The 16,490-nt window shown below is 35.7% G+C and overlaps 1 protein-coding gene across 1 annotated transcript; it reads left to right on the top strand.

Moving 5' to 3' along the window:
- The first annotated feature begins 2,660 nt into the window (after positions 1-2,660).
- On the top strand, positions 2,661-16,135 carry MS3_00007474 (uncharacterized protein). The gene is made up of 6 exons (XM_051215747.1): positions 2,661-9,769; positions 10,965-11,178; positions 12,580-12,854; positions 13,072-13,240; positions 13,467-13,638; positions 15,635-16,135. The coding sequence occupies exons 1-6, from the start codon at positions 9,373-9,375 to the stop codon at positions 16,016-16,018; spliced, it is 1,611 nt and encodes a 536-aa protein (XP_051066281.1). The 5' UTR covers positions 2,661-9,372; the 3' UTR covers positions 16,019-16,135.
- The last annotated feature ends 355 nt before the right edge of the window (positions 16,136-16,490 follow it).

Raw genomic sequence — 16,490 nt, 5'->3', positions numbered from 1 at the left:
AACCGTTTTAGGATTTCCCTCGCCTTCTTAAAGCCGGCAGAGGCATCCAACATAACACACTCCTCAATAGCAGTTTTTGTCCTACCCCCAACAACAGTGTATCAAGTAAAGTAGGTGTTGGCTATCATTCCTGACCCTTGATTCTCCCTTAAAAACTTCCAGTAACCACTTGTTTGTCCGTCGAAATAACTTAATTCAACCTTCAATAACTCTAGACCTACGACCGGCACCATAGGCATTACGCTCTTCCCTTGCTTCACACTTAAACTAAGATTTTCTACGTCGTCTGCCATTGAATCACAACTATATTCACTATCATGATAATTGCCATTAATGGAGTCTGAACCATGACACATAAGGGCATCAAAGGGTACTTGCCTTGTTAGAAGGGATCCATTCTTTTGTTCGTTTCCCTTAACACCGACGAGCCTTGATCTTAACTTCGTTTGACGAGTATCTGGTATCACGACCAAGAGGACTGAATAACTTTAGGAACGAAACTTGTTATCCACGAAACAAGATCCAGGTTTGATCAATCGAATGATATTTGTTTTGAAATGTTAAATCCAAACTAAGGTTTGGACTGGAGAATAGCTGGCTAGGTGGGTTAGATACGCGCCCTTGTCCGGTTGAAACCAAAACAAAGTAATTGGGTAAAATGACGGTTCTAATATTCATCATAAATTTAATGTACATTTTCGCCTAAACAAATATGACCATCCAGCTATTCAACCAATAATTGTTCAATTAATCAAATCTAAATTACAATAAGGAAGTTGATAAAGGATGACAGAAAATCTATCCTGTCTGGATAGACCACGCACAGATTCGTTCAAAAGATAATATTTGATGGCTTTATAACACGGTGTTTCCAATTCTGGAAGAGTGTTTCAATCCACAACCAAAATTGTATGATTCCAGTCAATACAAGCAACACAAACAAAAGGTAGAACAAATCAATATGGCTGCTGCCAAGACTAAGTATCAAGTAAAACCACATGAATGCAGTTCAGGAAGAAACATGGAAAATTAGTGATGGCGTAGGAAAAATAAAAACCATAATAAAATACAAATATTACCAACTCAAATGGAATCAAAAACACTAAACATATACAAATAAAATAATCAAAAAGAACAAACTGCAAGTGTACACATGGATGGATTTTCACGCACAAAACATTCAAGATGGATCATAAAGTTAATGCCAAAAGATTGAGTCACATTTATAATTATGTTGTATCTTTTATTATATTTATACTGTTACTCAACTGAAATGATAATTATTCATCATATAATTAACTTCTGTGAAAGTATTTGTTTACCATATTGTTAGCTTATTGTGCGTAGTTTTTAGCTTTCTTTTCTTTAGTTGGTATGAATGTTTCATGAGAAATGTCTGCAAAGTAACATATTTCAAAGGAAATATAGGTTGAAGAATGTAGTATTTTTAACAAACAATAAGATATTATCAACTGACATGCCATTTATTTCAAATTAGTTCTTGGTTATGTAGCGTGGCGTCGAGTCGAGATTGACTATGAACACCGCTACCAAGAAACACGTGCCAGACAAATCAGAAGGCGAAGGTTGAACGTAACCAAATAAATCCATAAAATCCCCGAGAAGCCAAATATCAGAAGGCAATTAATGGACCAAATCGAGATATATTTGCTGGCGATCTCGTGGTATCGAAAGGATACCGAGATCGTGCCAGGATACAAGCTTGGTTACAGAACGTAACCGAATTCGCGCGAAATCACAATCAAAGTGTGAGAATAAGAATGGAAGCACAATATAGCTGTCATTAGCAAAGTCAAACAAAAGCACATTAAAACAAACACTGGTACAGTTGGTTATAATAATAATTGTTTTTATTAAACCAGTCGTGTTCTCGTGATAAATGTGACTCACTACAGTTAAACAAACGTGAGTAGAAGTGTTGATTTTTACGTTTATCTATTCAGATAACAAGAGATTTTCAGAGTGTGGTAGTAAGGGTTCAATAATATTATGTAGATAGTAGACGAAGTGGATGATAATATTTGGCCATTAACAACTATGATATTCGTTTCAAGTTTACTTTGATTATTTATATATGATAAAGAAATACTACAGACACGAGACATAGCTTGTTTCTTTTAATCTCATAGAAAAGTTACATTTGATTTACAATACTTAATACTGATGTATGATATTTTATTAAGAAACAAGTTTTCAGTCAGTTTTTCAGATAGTTATTATGTATTTTTGGATAGCTATAAGAAACTATTATGTTTAGAAATTTTCGATTAGAATTAGTTGTGGTACTGAGTATGTTTAACGTTGTAGAATTTTCCGAATGTGTCCAGTGTATACTCTTGTACTTAAGAATGGGACAGTTCTTGAAGACAGGAGAATTCAGTACGTGCACGTGGATGTATTATTTTACAGTTATGAGTAAAGTGTGTAACCAACTAAGAAACCATTGTCAGTTCATCCGAATAACACGCTAATTCATTCGATAACTTGGAGACCAAATTTTAGTGTTGTGCATAATTAACAATGATTATTTATGTGTCATCTGAACAACTAGCACAGTAGCGTTTAAATGGAAATCCGGATTTTTCTGTGTCTTTTATATTCAACATCGAAGGTTCTTTTAATTTATGAGAGACTCTGTAAATTCTGTAGCTTTCATGTTAACTGAAATAGATTGAATTTTTTAAGACGAAAAACACTGACTAGAACAGCGTTTTTTTGTTTTATCAACCTGTTCGCTCAATGAAGCGCTTGTGTATATTTGTACTGGTGATAATCTATGTATAAATGTTATATTTTGTTGTACTATAATTATATTTTGATGTAGGAATTCCAGTTATAACTCAATTCATCTAAGGAGTTTTAGGTGAGCACGAACAAACTTTTTGTGGCCCGAGATCTGATTCCAGGTTTATCGTAATTAGATATACATACCGCCAATTCTCGCGTATAATCATAGACGGTTGTGTGTATTTGTATTAGTGATATACACCACAAAAAATCAATAAAGGTTCTGTGTGTGTTCGAATGTCATTCCCGCAATAGTTCCTTGTCATGTTATACTCCAACCACACGGCAATTAAGCACAAAAACCACCATCTAAACAATTTCGCTTCTGCTTCTTCTCACTAAAATGTTTGGCATTCGTCTCAAAAGCTACCAATTTACTAATATCTTCATATCTTCAAAGTCTGTGACTAGCGTAGAACTGACTAGATCTTTGAAAGACAGAAAGGTCTGTTATGTTCTATAGACCTACAAATATCACGTGACTAAATCGCCAATATAATACTGACTTATTTGACCCTGGCTCTGTGCCAAACCAGTGAGGTGTTAACCAGTACGAGCAGCCTAGAGTCGGCTCTGATTCTCTATTGATTACTCTGTAGTGACTCACGTTTATCACGAGAACACGACTGGTTTAATAAAAACAATTATTATTATAACCAACTGTACCAGTGTTTATTTTAATGCGCTTTTGTTTGACTGTGCTAATGACATCTATTTTGTGCTACCATTCTTATACTTACACTTTGATTGTAACTTCGCGCGAATCCGGTTACCTTCTGTAACCAAGCTTGTACCCTGGCACGATCTCGGTATCCTTTCGATGCCACGAGATCGCCAGCTAATAAACCTCGACTTGGTCCATTAATTGCCTTCTGGTATTCGGCTTCTCGGGGATTTTATGGAGTCATTTGGAACGAGCTTCTTACGCCTTCTGATTTGTCTGGCACGTGTTTCTTGGTAGCGGTGTTCATAGTTTACCTCAACTCGACGCCACGCTACATTGGTGAGCTGTATTTTGGAACACGCCTCAACATCTGGTCGAATCTTCCAAAGAAGCCAATTCGGTGAGTCTATGATTTATCTATCCACGTCTGTCGTATATTTTCATATTATCTTTTAATATTTAATATACACGACATGACGGATAACGATGAGAATATTATTAATATAATAGACTCACATGTACGTGTACCGAATCCTTGTTACTTTTTATCCGCGTGACGATGAATTCCACGCCTTATTCGAGAAATTTCCCTATTGACTATTCTCCTCGCTGACCCGGCTGCTTGGTACGGAATGCATACGCATGAGCATATCCGTCTACCACCCAGCGCCAAATGGTTAAGTAAACGGTTTCACTGCCAACTTAAAAGTGCTCTACGAGCACACGAAAACGGCAACTGGCACGAAACCTTACCATTCGTTCTTTTAGTGGTGAGAACGAGTTTAAAGGCAGATATCCAATGTTCCGCCACTGAACTTGTATACGGCACGACATTGCGTCTGCCCGGAGAATTCTTCACACCACGGAGCAGACCTAATTTCGGTAAATCAGACTACGTCCATCGACTGTCTGCATTTATGCGAACGCTGTCTCCGGTGTCAACTCGAATACAACATCGACAGGTCGCTCTCCCTCGAGAGTTATCTACCTGTTCACATGTTTTTGTACGAGTAGATTCGGTACGCAAACCTTTGCAACAACCTTACGAAGGCTCTTTTCACGTGATCGCTCGTCACGAAAAGACCTTCAAGGTTGATCGATATGGACGCGTCGAGATCGTCAGCATTGATCGTCTCAAACCAGCACACGTCGATAACAGTGCCCTATCTGACACCCTGAGATTCAATGCTAGACCTATCAAACCTAGCGGGATCCTTAAATCTTCTTCAGATCCCACGCTAGATACATCTGAGACCTCATTCTCACGTCCCGGTCAACAGCACGCGTCATCTGCACCGTCTACAGACGAGACGATAGTCTCACGTCCAGATCAGCAGACCACGCCGCCTCTGACCTCGGATGAGATTGCAGGCTCATGAAATACGAACGAGACTACCGTCTCACGTTCCGGTCGCCGAGTATGGTTGCCCGTACGCTTCCGCGACTAGCCGCACAGTTAACAACCGATACGGTGTAGGACTATTCCTATGCTACACACATGCTACACTCTCCTCTTTTTTCCTTTTCTTTTTGTTTCCTGAGCCCACGCCTTCGACCATCTCCGTTTGGTTCCGTCGACTTCAGTCAACTTTGGCGAAAGCTGGCCTGATCACCCACGCTCTTGTCAACGTACTCAGTCGATATATTGGTTTCGAATTCTTGGCATACGCTTTGTCTCGAACTTGGTCGTTATGGTCGCTTCTGGTCTTTTGGCTCAACGTGGTTTCGTCCTTCGTCTGCAGCGTTTATGGTCCGGACCCGTACGAACGCCCTCTTCAGATTCTGGATACAAACCACTCTGGTAGCATGCCGACTCAAGCAACAAATACAACACATCGCTCCTGGTACCGTTCTCCGAAAACGACCTCCGTTGGCAACTCGACGATCAACGATCGCTTTCCTGTTCGCCAATTCTTCCGTCCTACAATCGCTCGTCAGCCGATCAGTCCCACGATTCAAACCGCTATTAATCGAAAGTGTGAACCCTTTCTAGCGGGGGGCTCCTGTAGTGACTCACGTTTATCACGAGAACACGACTGGTTTAATAAAAACAATTATTATTATAACCAACTGTACCAGTGTTTATTTTAATGCGCTTTTGTTTGACTGTGCTAATGACATCTATTTTGTGCTACCATTCTTATACTTACACTTTGATTGTAACTTCGCGCGAATCCGGTTACCTTCTGTAACCAAGCTTGTATCCTGGCACGATCTCGGTATCCTTTCGATACCACGAGATCGCCAGCAAATATATCTCGATTTGGTCCATTAATTGCCTTCTGATATTTGGCTTCTCGGGGATTTTATGGAGTCATTTGGAACGAGCTTCTTACGCCTTCTGATTTGTCTGGCACGTGTTTCTTGGTAGCGGTGTTCATAGTTTACCTCAACTCGACGCCACGCTACAACTCTTGCCTTTCACTGCTCATTGAGTCCAGGACACAATCTCAGCTTCCACTGTATGAGTCATATATTTCAGATAAACATGGTTAATATACAAGCAAGCGAGACGGAATCACATCAGAGAAATAGAGATAAGAAATATACAAGATCAATCCGAAAGTGTCTGTGAGTGTGAGAGACTGTCAGTAATTGGTTGAGAATGACCTCAGAATAAGAAAACATATGATGGTAGTTACTTGGTCAAACGAAAGCTTATAATAAAAGCAATATAAATATACATATAAAATAGTTGCTTAATAGTTGTGCAATAAGAATATAAATCATTTGCTTATATTAACTGTTTCTCTAGTCAAATGTTTAATCAGTCTTGTGAATTTTGTAGAATCTCTGCTTTCACTATGAAGACTCTTCAGATCTCAGTACAAAATCTAAATGGCTTTCTCTAGTTAACATTTTTGTAGTGAGGTTCTTTTTAATTTGATCTAGTTGTCAATCTCACTTCCGACTATCCTCTTCTACCCAGACTTGGGGCTCTCAGAATCACTAAAGAGGATATCAGACCGATAGATCATGTTTAATTTATAAATCGTTTCATTTACTAACTAGGATTTTTAATCTTGAAAGAAGAACGTGAAAAGCATATAAAACAAAAACAGTGGAGTATTCATAACTAGTTTTCGTCCTGTGAATATTTATTCATCTCGATTTCACATGAGGGCAATATCTAATTAACCAATAAACCATTGAGATTATCTATCAAGAAATGAGATGTCACAGCTTATTTAGGAAAAGACAAAAACAAGATAATGATGAAATAACTTTAAAGATGATTGTGCGAGCGACTATCTAAGAGTGGAACCATTTAGTCTTCTATGTAATTTGTAATATTCTAACGAAAATATGTCACGTATTTGTGTGTATTCTGTGGATATAATACAAGAAAAGTAAGTGGTCAAATATTTAGAAAGTTTAGGAAACTTATCTTCGTTTCCTGAAAATAATGAGTGTATTCATCATCTATTGAAATAATATACTGTTACCACCTAGTGGAGGTATGATGTATTATTCTGTAAATCAGATAAACCCCATATCAATGAAGAATATACAAAGAGTTTTATATGAAAGTTTTATAGGAAGTTACTACATTAATAATATGTGATTTTCGGAGGATTTTACTTAACCAGTAAACTGACTTACTCAGTTGGGCATAAAATATCTAGCGTTGTCCTTAATGTGAATAGATTTGAGCTGATATGTGTCAACATAATATTCTGAGTCATCAGTCAGTTCTATGAACTGATCACTCCAGTATACAGGTAAGTGTACTGTCCTTACATTCAGCATGTAATTTACGCTTTCGTCTAGTACATTTTGGAATATTACCATAAGTGATCTGCTTCTTACTTATACACTTGGAATGCATTTAATTTGACGTCATAGTCGCGAAGATTATCAGCTTACGAGCATAATTATAAAACGTGAGGATTCAATAGTTGACAATTGTATACAATAACCATGTCGGCTGAGTACTGCAACTACTGATATGTAGAATTTGAACCATAGGCGTTCCAACACAACCCTCCTCCAAGAAAAGATGTTGGATCTTCAAATCCTCAATCTATGAATAATATAGCCTCATTTAAAACATATTTCTCACATTGACTAGAGTATTCATTCATGATAAGGATGAACAAGAGTTGATATAAAATCATTTGAATTGTAATCGAAACTGAGATCATTTAGTACTCGTGCTTAGTATTGAACAAGCTTACCACAAGAAATAAATACATTATGAGAACAAATAACATTTGATATTACATCAGAATTCCATTAGCCTGAAGTATTTTCAAGAAATTCACTAAGAAATTCATTTTGAGATTTTGGAAAACATTTGTAGCTCAGATGGATTATATTGATGGAGTTTTGTTCTCTAAGCTGGATGGTTTGGCCGTGGAGCTTCCATCGTTCTTCTGAACGACATCATCAGCACAAACTTCTACCTGAAGAGTTTCGTTGGAGAATAGCGGATCATTAGAACAATCAGCATCTATCAAAACTGCACCAGATTTTCGATCATGATTTATTACGTTCCATATATTTTTCTCAGAATTATAAGAAACTACATCAGAAATAAGTAAATATTTAGGACGTATTTGATACAGTAGCATAAGAAATCTGATATGAAGATGGTTGACTAGGAGCGTTTGTCTCACAAGGATTATAAGTCACATTCAATTCTGGATCGCTATATGACTCTATACTGTTCTTCGAAATCGTGGATAAAGATAAATAATCACTGAAAGCACTCAAATTAACACAACCGAGATCACAAAGTTTGGCTTAACTTGCAGTGAAATGAACAGTAGTATTACAAACCGAATGGATGTGTCCAATCTTACCACATTTAAAACACTCAGCATTACGAAATACACATGAATTACATGAGTGGACTTTGCAGCAGTTAACATTTAACAATCTGGTGCTCATCTTCGTGACCTGCTTCAAAACTTTTCAATATATTACTACCTGCATAATTTTGATTACTCATTGGATTGGAATGACGTAGTAATGTGATGACAAATCGCTTTATGAAACTTTCATCCTTCACATCATTCGACAATTGTACACTTTACATGGTCTAGTATTAGTTCATTGAGAGTTGAGGAAGAAATTGACATGAGCTTTTCTGGAACTAGCAGAGTTTTTAATAAGCTGAATGCTTCTTTTCGGACGAGTGTAAGAAAATAAGCCATAATATTTACATCCTAAACATCTCCGCTGATCATAGCCCAGATTTTGATTCTTTCCATGTAATCCTCAAAAGCACCAAAAACTAAATGAGTATCAAACTGTTCCATCACAGGCACTATTTAGACGTCAGTGTGGTAATTAGAGGCATATCAATTATTGTACTAGCTATGAATTCCCGAAGTAACGCAATTCTAGCCACAAAGAACTAGGTGAGCACAAAAAACGTATTGTATTTTGAATTCTAAACCAAACAGACATCAAGTACAAAAGAATCATTAGTTCATTCAACCTCGCATCGGCGTCTTATGTTTAAATGAAATCCTCTGACGTAACTATATACATTTACCAACAACATTTATGATCTTTCACTGCTGCAATATTCACTATCATCTAACCTTATTTTCAGCAACCTCTTGCATCAAAAGCAGTATTTAGGGCATATAACATCGATTGACTTAGTCGTGATAAGTAGAATAATAAAACTATTACTGAGAGTCAACAATTTAACATAATGTTTAGTTCAACATCAATTAAACTAACTCATTAAAGTTTAGAATAATGGATGCAATCCGCATCATGTGAATGGTTGAAGTCTACAATTTACACATATTTGTTAGATATTCCAAAAATAAACCAATGAGAAATCAGTGCATGACAAAATGTTAGAAAGTTTCGATTTGTGAAACAGTATTTAAACGAACCAAATCAAACGACAAAAGTTGTAGTCCTCGTAAGACAAAGATATGCTTCCTACCGTCTTATCGACAGTTCCGAAATGCTTGCTATTTTTCATAGCAATCATACTATCACAGTATAAAATTGAGTGTAAATCGTCATCATTGAATGTAACAGATCCAGAAACTTGGAAGAGGTTGGCAGTTGAGAGACTTAGTAAATTTGAACAATCATTATATTACTCATCACTCAAACGACCAAAAAATATCATCTTATTTATTGGTGATGGTATGAGCTTGAGCACTGTTACTGGAGCGAGATATTTGAAAGCGGAGAAGATGGATGTCTTAGGTGGTGATGTACAGCTAGAATGGGAAAACTGGCCTGTTGCATCACTTGTCCGTACATTCAACTCAGACAGACTGACAACAGAGTCAGGTTCTGCGGCAACTGCTTTTATGTCAGGTAAGTTGTGAGGTGAACTAATGTTTTTAATGAGACAGCTTCTACTACATGCCTTATTGTAATTACATTTTCATATTTTATTCACTATATTACCAGATCAATGAGTCCTAGTATTTTAAGTATTGAAGAAAGAATCATTTGTGTGTGCCGGGAGGTTATTTTTAAACATCGCCATGATAGAATAATTCGCTAATAGACAACACTGTACAACCTGTGTAATACTAATCGGAACATTCCGTTGATCATAGAACAATGTGTTTGTTTGAAGCAAATGAATTTAGATACACTTGAAATGTTTTGTGATTTACTATTCTGTAGATAGTCTCGTTTATCAAATTGATTCTGTAATTCATCTGTACAATATAAGCGGAATCTGGAGAATAGATAAATGTGTAATTAGTTCCACTTACAAGTCAGATTAATTAACTTTTATGGGAGATGTTATTCAGATCCATTGGAGAGACTGTAACTAATAGATTGGGAATGACGTCAGAATAAAAAACGTACAATGGTAGTCACTTGGTCAAACGAATGCTCATGAATGCTTATGCAATATGAATATACATATAACATAGTTACTTGATAATTATCCAATAAACATATACGTGATAATAGACTATAAATAGATCCTAGCAGTTACCATTCATTTATTCTTTGTTCAGATATAACAAATTCTCCACGTAGGTGTGGTATAGATCGATTTTGATGTTTCTGATCAGTATTTAATTATCCCATATCCACTAATGAAGTTCTCACTCCATTGAGTACTTATACTGATCTGCGTTTCCCACAATTTTATAATGTGGAGAAAGTCGATTGCAGTAGAGATAAAAACTCATCTCCTCTTCTTGGTTTACCTTATCATGAGCTTCGTTGGAGTTCGTATGGGAGGTTAAGCCATATAGAGTCCATTTTAAACAAAGAACATGTTTTGAAGTGTACACATTAAGACTTCAGAAGGTTAAGTGTCAAATACAGTTTTCATAGTTCACTGATATAAGTCGAAGGAATGTTGATTTAACTTGAGTTGGAAGTGTAAGATGCTAGTCTATGAGCAGATCATTATGCCATCAAAGATGAATGGATTTATTATGATGAGATGTATGCAAAATAGCACACATAGCAATTTAGTTTTCTGTCGTTATTTGATGTGTAACTTTTTCTGCATATTCTGCTGATTTTAAATTATTTCCAGGTGTGAAAGGGCCTTATGATACTGTTGGCATCACGGGAACAGTGAAGTGCTGTGAATGTACTGAGTTGAAAGAAGTGGAAGGAGCGAAATCTTCTCTCATGTATGCCTCTAAAGCAGGATTTTCCACTGGAATAGTAACAACTACGAGGGTTACTCATGCAACACCCGCAGCAGCATATGCCAATATGTTACATCGAGATTGGGAGTCAGTAGGGTAAGTGGAAATTATATTCGACAATGATTTTACATTTATGTATAGTTTTAATGTGATAAAGTACATAAATTATGTGTGCAGGTTTTATCGTAATTAACTCCGTTTACAGTTGGTGTTTTGCGTATTTTGTCTGAGTACGACAAACTAAGAAGCATTAATTTTATAAAACGGTTTTTCCCAATACACTGTGAATGAAATATGTAAAGTTGGTGAGATTAAGATTTCCTTAGAAAAATGATAGTGTAGTATCTATAGTGGTATCTATATATCATAAAGTTCACTTAAGTTTGTGTCCATAAATGATCTGTTTCATATCACTCAAAAGGAATTATAAATTTGAAGTGAAATCTCACATTCATCCGGAAGCTATTAAACATTTATCCATGCAATTGCTTTATTGTTACTTTATGTCAGATTGCTATGATCCTAAATAAAATAACCTTCCCAATGATGACTTTCTTATTTGGGCTCCACACAGTCATGAATAGATAGGTTTGAAACCACCGTTCACCTGTTACGGTCAATAAAATGATAGTGCCATTATCACCTCTACACAAAATGTTTGGTTCAAAATAGAGAGTAAGAACTTGGGTTTTATGAATGAGTTTATAATAAGTCCTCTTCAAAATTGTCAAGGGAATCTATGTTGATTGCTTTATCATCTATGTGATCGGCTGCCTCTACCCACGTGACATGTGGATGAAATAAAACACCATGAATTCACTAATCATCTTTAATAATTGACTTGTTTATTTAACTACATACAGAATTTCAAGATGGATTACGGTATAAATGTGCGACAATTGATTCCATAACATTCGGGATAAATAAATCAACCGGTGATAATCACAATAATATATTCAATATCCACAAATTGCATTAGTTTACGAACACAGTGCAATATGGGCATAAGACAAGGTGTGATGAATAAATTGCCAACTTATACACGAATACATATAAGAGCCTACCCACATTAATTTATCTATTCGCCTAACTGTTTGAATATATTTATTTATTTCACTTATTTGTTTGAACACATAAATATTGGTATAAGAGGGCGTCAGATATATATGCGCCACACACACAAAGTGGGAATAAAAGAGAGTGGATAGTGACGTAGTAAATAATAATAGTAATAATAATAATAATAATAATAATAATAATAATAATAATAATAATAATGTGAATCGTTTGACTGTTAATCGAATTAAAAATAGTATTTTCCATGAATATCGTCATTTCATTCTATTTGTGTGTGGGCTGTGATACTTCTCGGACGCCCAAATCGAAGCAGGTGGTTTTCTTCGAGGGCCACACCCCGAGCCTTTGACCTCATTATTATTATTATTATTGTTATTATTATTATTATTATCACTGCCGCTTATTTCTCCTCTCATTCAGACCATCAAACAAGCGCGGATTCCACTGCGTAGACGCTGCTGCACAACTATTGACAAACGCTTCTCACGTCAACGTCATAATGGGAGGAGGGGCAGCCGAATTCTATGGTCCGTCAAACAATACCACTTTCACCATGAAAGGGAAACGCTCTGATTCACGCAACCTCCTACAAGAATGGAAAGATATGCAGACCGAAATGAAACGCAAGCATGTTCTCTTACATACAAACGATGAGTTTAAACGAACCGACTGGTCTTCGGTTGACTACGTTTTGGGTAGGTTCTATGATTCGTGAGTTTGGCTACATAGTGTTATTGTGAATCAGTAGCTAGTAAACAACTCTGTTTTTGTTTATGTTTAAAATGAGGCTGTCTGAAGCGTTATCGATTGCACGTGCTGTGTGTTGATTGGACCAATGTGTGTTGAGTTACTGACACTATCATTCATTTTATGGCATTTCGTTCAGATATAATATTACACATTGATTTTCAGGTTTGTTTGCTCCGAGTCATTTGGCTTATCAACTGGAAAACCAAGACCAACCAAGTTTAGCAGACATGACAGAAGCTGCTATCAAAATACTGTCTCGTAATCCTAAAAGATTTCTTTTGTTAGTGGAAGGAGGTAGGATTGATCATGGGAATCACGAAAATCGAGCCCAGTAAGAAACTATTATTATAATTGCAACTATTTCCTTAATTAAAACTAATGACACTGTCATGATAATTTTGGTCTTTGGTAGGGAAGTAAACTGATGTCGACTATTCCTCGTCGTTTAATCTAAAGCTCGATGTGGAGTGTTGTTTATAAAAGTTTCCGACACATGTAGTTATCTTTTTAAGTGGATTGATGATACGATTACTTTTCCAAATTCATAATGATTACAGATATGCATTAGCTGAAACTTTGGAGCTCGAAAAAGCTGTCGAGAAAGCATTGTCACTTGTTGATCAACAGGAAACACTACTGCTAGTAACAGCTGACCATTCTCATTCATATGGAGTGGTCGGCTATCCGACAAGGAACACAAGTGTGCTAGATGTTGATAATACTGCAAAAGTAAGTGTTAATCCTTTTCCATTTTTAAGCAGTTGAGTAAACAAGAAACGGTTTCTTACCGAAACACATCAATTTGCCAATATCCGAGGTATGTAGTAGACGACAAATGAACCTACTGATGTCAATGAAATGACAATAGGTAACATGTAGCAACTTCAAGTTATGATTGGCAAAATATTTCAAGTCTCAAAACAATTGGCAACTGGATCCATAGTTACAATGTTCCCATCGCATGATCCGTTTGAAAGATTTGTCAACAGTAAGATCGAAGTTAAAAGCTCGCGTATAACACCAGAACAATTTTCAGGGCGAAGAATGCTTACAATGATTGAGTCTAAACATAGTTTCTGTTTGCTTGAGATGTTTTTGGAGGTCGTTCAGTTGATATATATTCCTCATGAAATCCAGTCTCAAAACGGATTTAATGAGCATCGAAATGTTGTTAACTGAATATGAATTAGTCAGATATTCAGGAGGGAAACAAAAGATTGACTACTTCCTTATCGCTGACATATTTTATCAACGAATTTGACTAAAACGTTCTCGTCATGTAACATGATTGGATGGTTATTGAATAATGCAATTGCAGATGAATGAGTCGGTCAGATTACCATTGATTGCCTCTTTAAAGTAGTTGAAATGGGTTGAAAGTGGAGTCCATGTAAGCTAAGAGCACAGTAAAACAAACGCAATTGTTTGTAAAACAGGTCAATTCTCAAACTACTTCATTCATTTGACTTTGAGTGCAGTTTCAGGCACACCGATTCAAAATTTGCACAGCTCATCAGTTGTGATAATTGAGGGTTTGTTGATTTAATGGTATCAGTACATACATGTAAATGGTGAAATCAATGAATTCGCGTAAAATAAGAACAACGATTCAAGCATAATAACATGAGTCCGTTATATTCTAGCGATCTCACCTTCACTTGAGCTTCTATGAGTTTATGTTTATTATAACCTCTGAATAACTTACTTAATAGGTAGTGTCACTTGTGTCGGTAACTATTTGCCTACATCTTCACTTTATCATTTACAGGCTTGTGTGAGTATGTGTGATTAATCACCAGTTACAACCAACATATATACACATCTTAGTAGGTTAAATGTTATTTACTTAGAGAGCGCGATGACGTACTTGCATACTCATATATCTGAGTATCATAATTTCTAATCGCTCATGTGTATTTGGAATTCTTCTTCTTTACACGATTATTATTATTATTACTACTATTATTATTATTGTAATTAATAATAATAATAATTTTGTTCGAATTCACCCTTGTTCGTATCGGCATCGTGTACTTGATGAAATTTAATTAAATTTTGGTGAAAGTTAATGTTGGAGACAGTAAATGGATATGCTATGCATAATGGCATGATCAATTTGCCTTGGAGTGCTCGATTTCGAAATCATTAATTTGTAGCTCAAAATGACCTCATTGAATGTATCCAACGCAGAATTGACGTAAATACGTGTTTTCACAAATAACTGTTTAACAACTAAATGTCATTAATATGATGATAATTCACCAATTATAGTGTTGACTATAATTTATACTGTATGTTTACGTGAGAAATCTAAGTTCTGGTCAGCTGGTGATGAGAGGTCACAATCACCCTGACTTTCACTTGTCTTTGTAAATGGGTTTATATTCGAAAAGTATAAGGTAGATTTTCTGATGTATCACAGAAATTAATAGTATTTTCCCTGTATCACACAGTAACATTTCTTCGAAACATTTAATATAGTCACTGAATATCTACTCTTCTTTACATTGGGAAATCAAAATGTTGAAAGATTTTGAGGAAAATTATAGTCATTTGGAACAACCTAGTTATTTTTCAAAATATCCCAACTTACACGTCTCTGTCATCAATAATATTATTACGGATTGAAATAGTGTGTGATATACAATTAAAGTAGACCATATGAGAAACATTGATACACTCAGTGGAATTAAATTATCTAATATTGCTTTGTTTTGTGTTACAGGGAAATGATAATAAATCATATCTCATATCTTCCTATTTCGATGGACCAAGAGGTATATTGGATGCACCTCGATCGGATCCGGCAACAGAAGATAGATTTGCAAGCAACTATACTGCAGAATCATTAGTGAGACTGAGTTTTTCTACACACAGTGCTGAGGATGTACCGATTTATGCTAATGGACCTTACAGTGAACTATTTCATTCTTCATTGGATAACACATTTATTGCACATGCAACTATGTACTCGCTTTGTATCGGACCATACACGAATCAGTCACATTGTAACGAAGGAAACAATGGATCTCAACTCAGAGGACTTCATCTGAATAACTTTTATTATTTACTATTTCTCAGTGTTATTTTGTACACTTTCATACATTAGTGCATATTTTGTGGTATTTTGTTCAGATTATTAATTTCATGTGTTTCATGTAAGCATATTTGTTATTTGTAATATTTATCAGGTTAGATTAGATAAGTACTCATTAAATGATTTATGGATATACAAACATTTATTTTTGAATTAATGAGGTGATTGTTTACGACTAATTAGCGTTACTTTGGCTTTTGACATTCGTGTCGATGGAATAATCGCACAAAATAAGTTTTGAAACAGAATGTCACATGCAGAGATGTGGGTAATTTTATAATCAGAATTATTCGAATTTATGTATTTACTGAGAATTCCAGAATTACTGCGTTTTAAGGCAGGTAGAACTAGATGAGCACAAATGAACATATTATATTTGTAATTCGTAATCAGTGCACAAATAAATACATTTAAATCATTAGTTCTTGCAAACACCACAGTCGTGTAATTAATGTTCGTAATATCTGAGCCTGATTGGTAATGA

Source organism: Schistosoma haematobium, chromosome 4, assembly GCF_000699445.3.
Source record: "Schistosoma haematobium chromosome 4, whole genome shotgun sequence".
Classification (NCBI taxonomy): domain Eukaryota; kingdom Metazoa; phylum Platyhelminthes; class Trematoda; order Strigeidida; family Schistosomatidae; genus Schistosoma; species Schistosoma haematobium.
This window is presented reverse-complemented; position numbering and strand designations above follow the sequence as displayed.

Excerpts from the sequence above, each read along its gene's own strand:
- MS3_00007474 (XM_051215747.1), top strand. The coding sequence starts at position 9,373 with ATGCTTCCTACCGTCTTATCGACAGTTCCGAAATGCTTGCTATTTTTC. Across the intron at positions 13,241-13,466 it reads AATCACGAAAATCGAGCCCA|ATATGCATTAGCTGAAACTT; the intron begins GTAAGAAACTAT and ends TAATGATTACAG. Across the intron at positions 13,639-15,634 it reads ATGTTGATAATACTGCAAAA|GGAAATGATAATAAATCATA; the intron begins GTAAGTGTTAAT and ends TTTGTGTTACAG.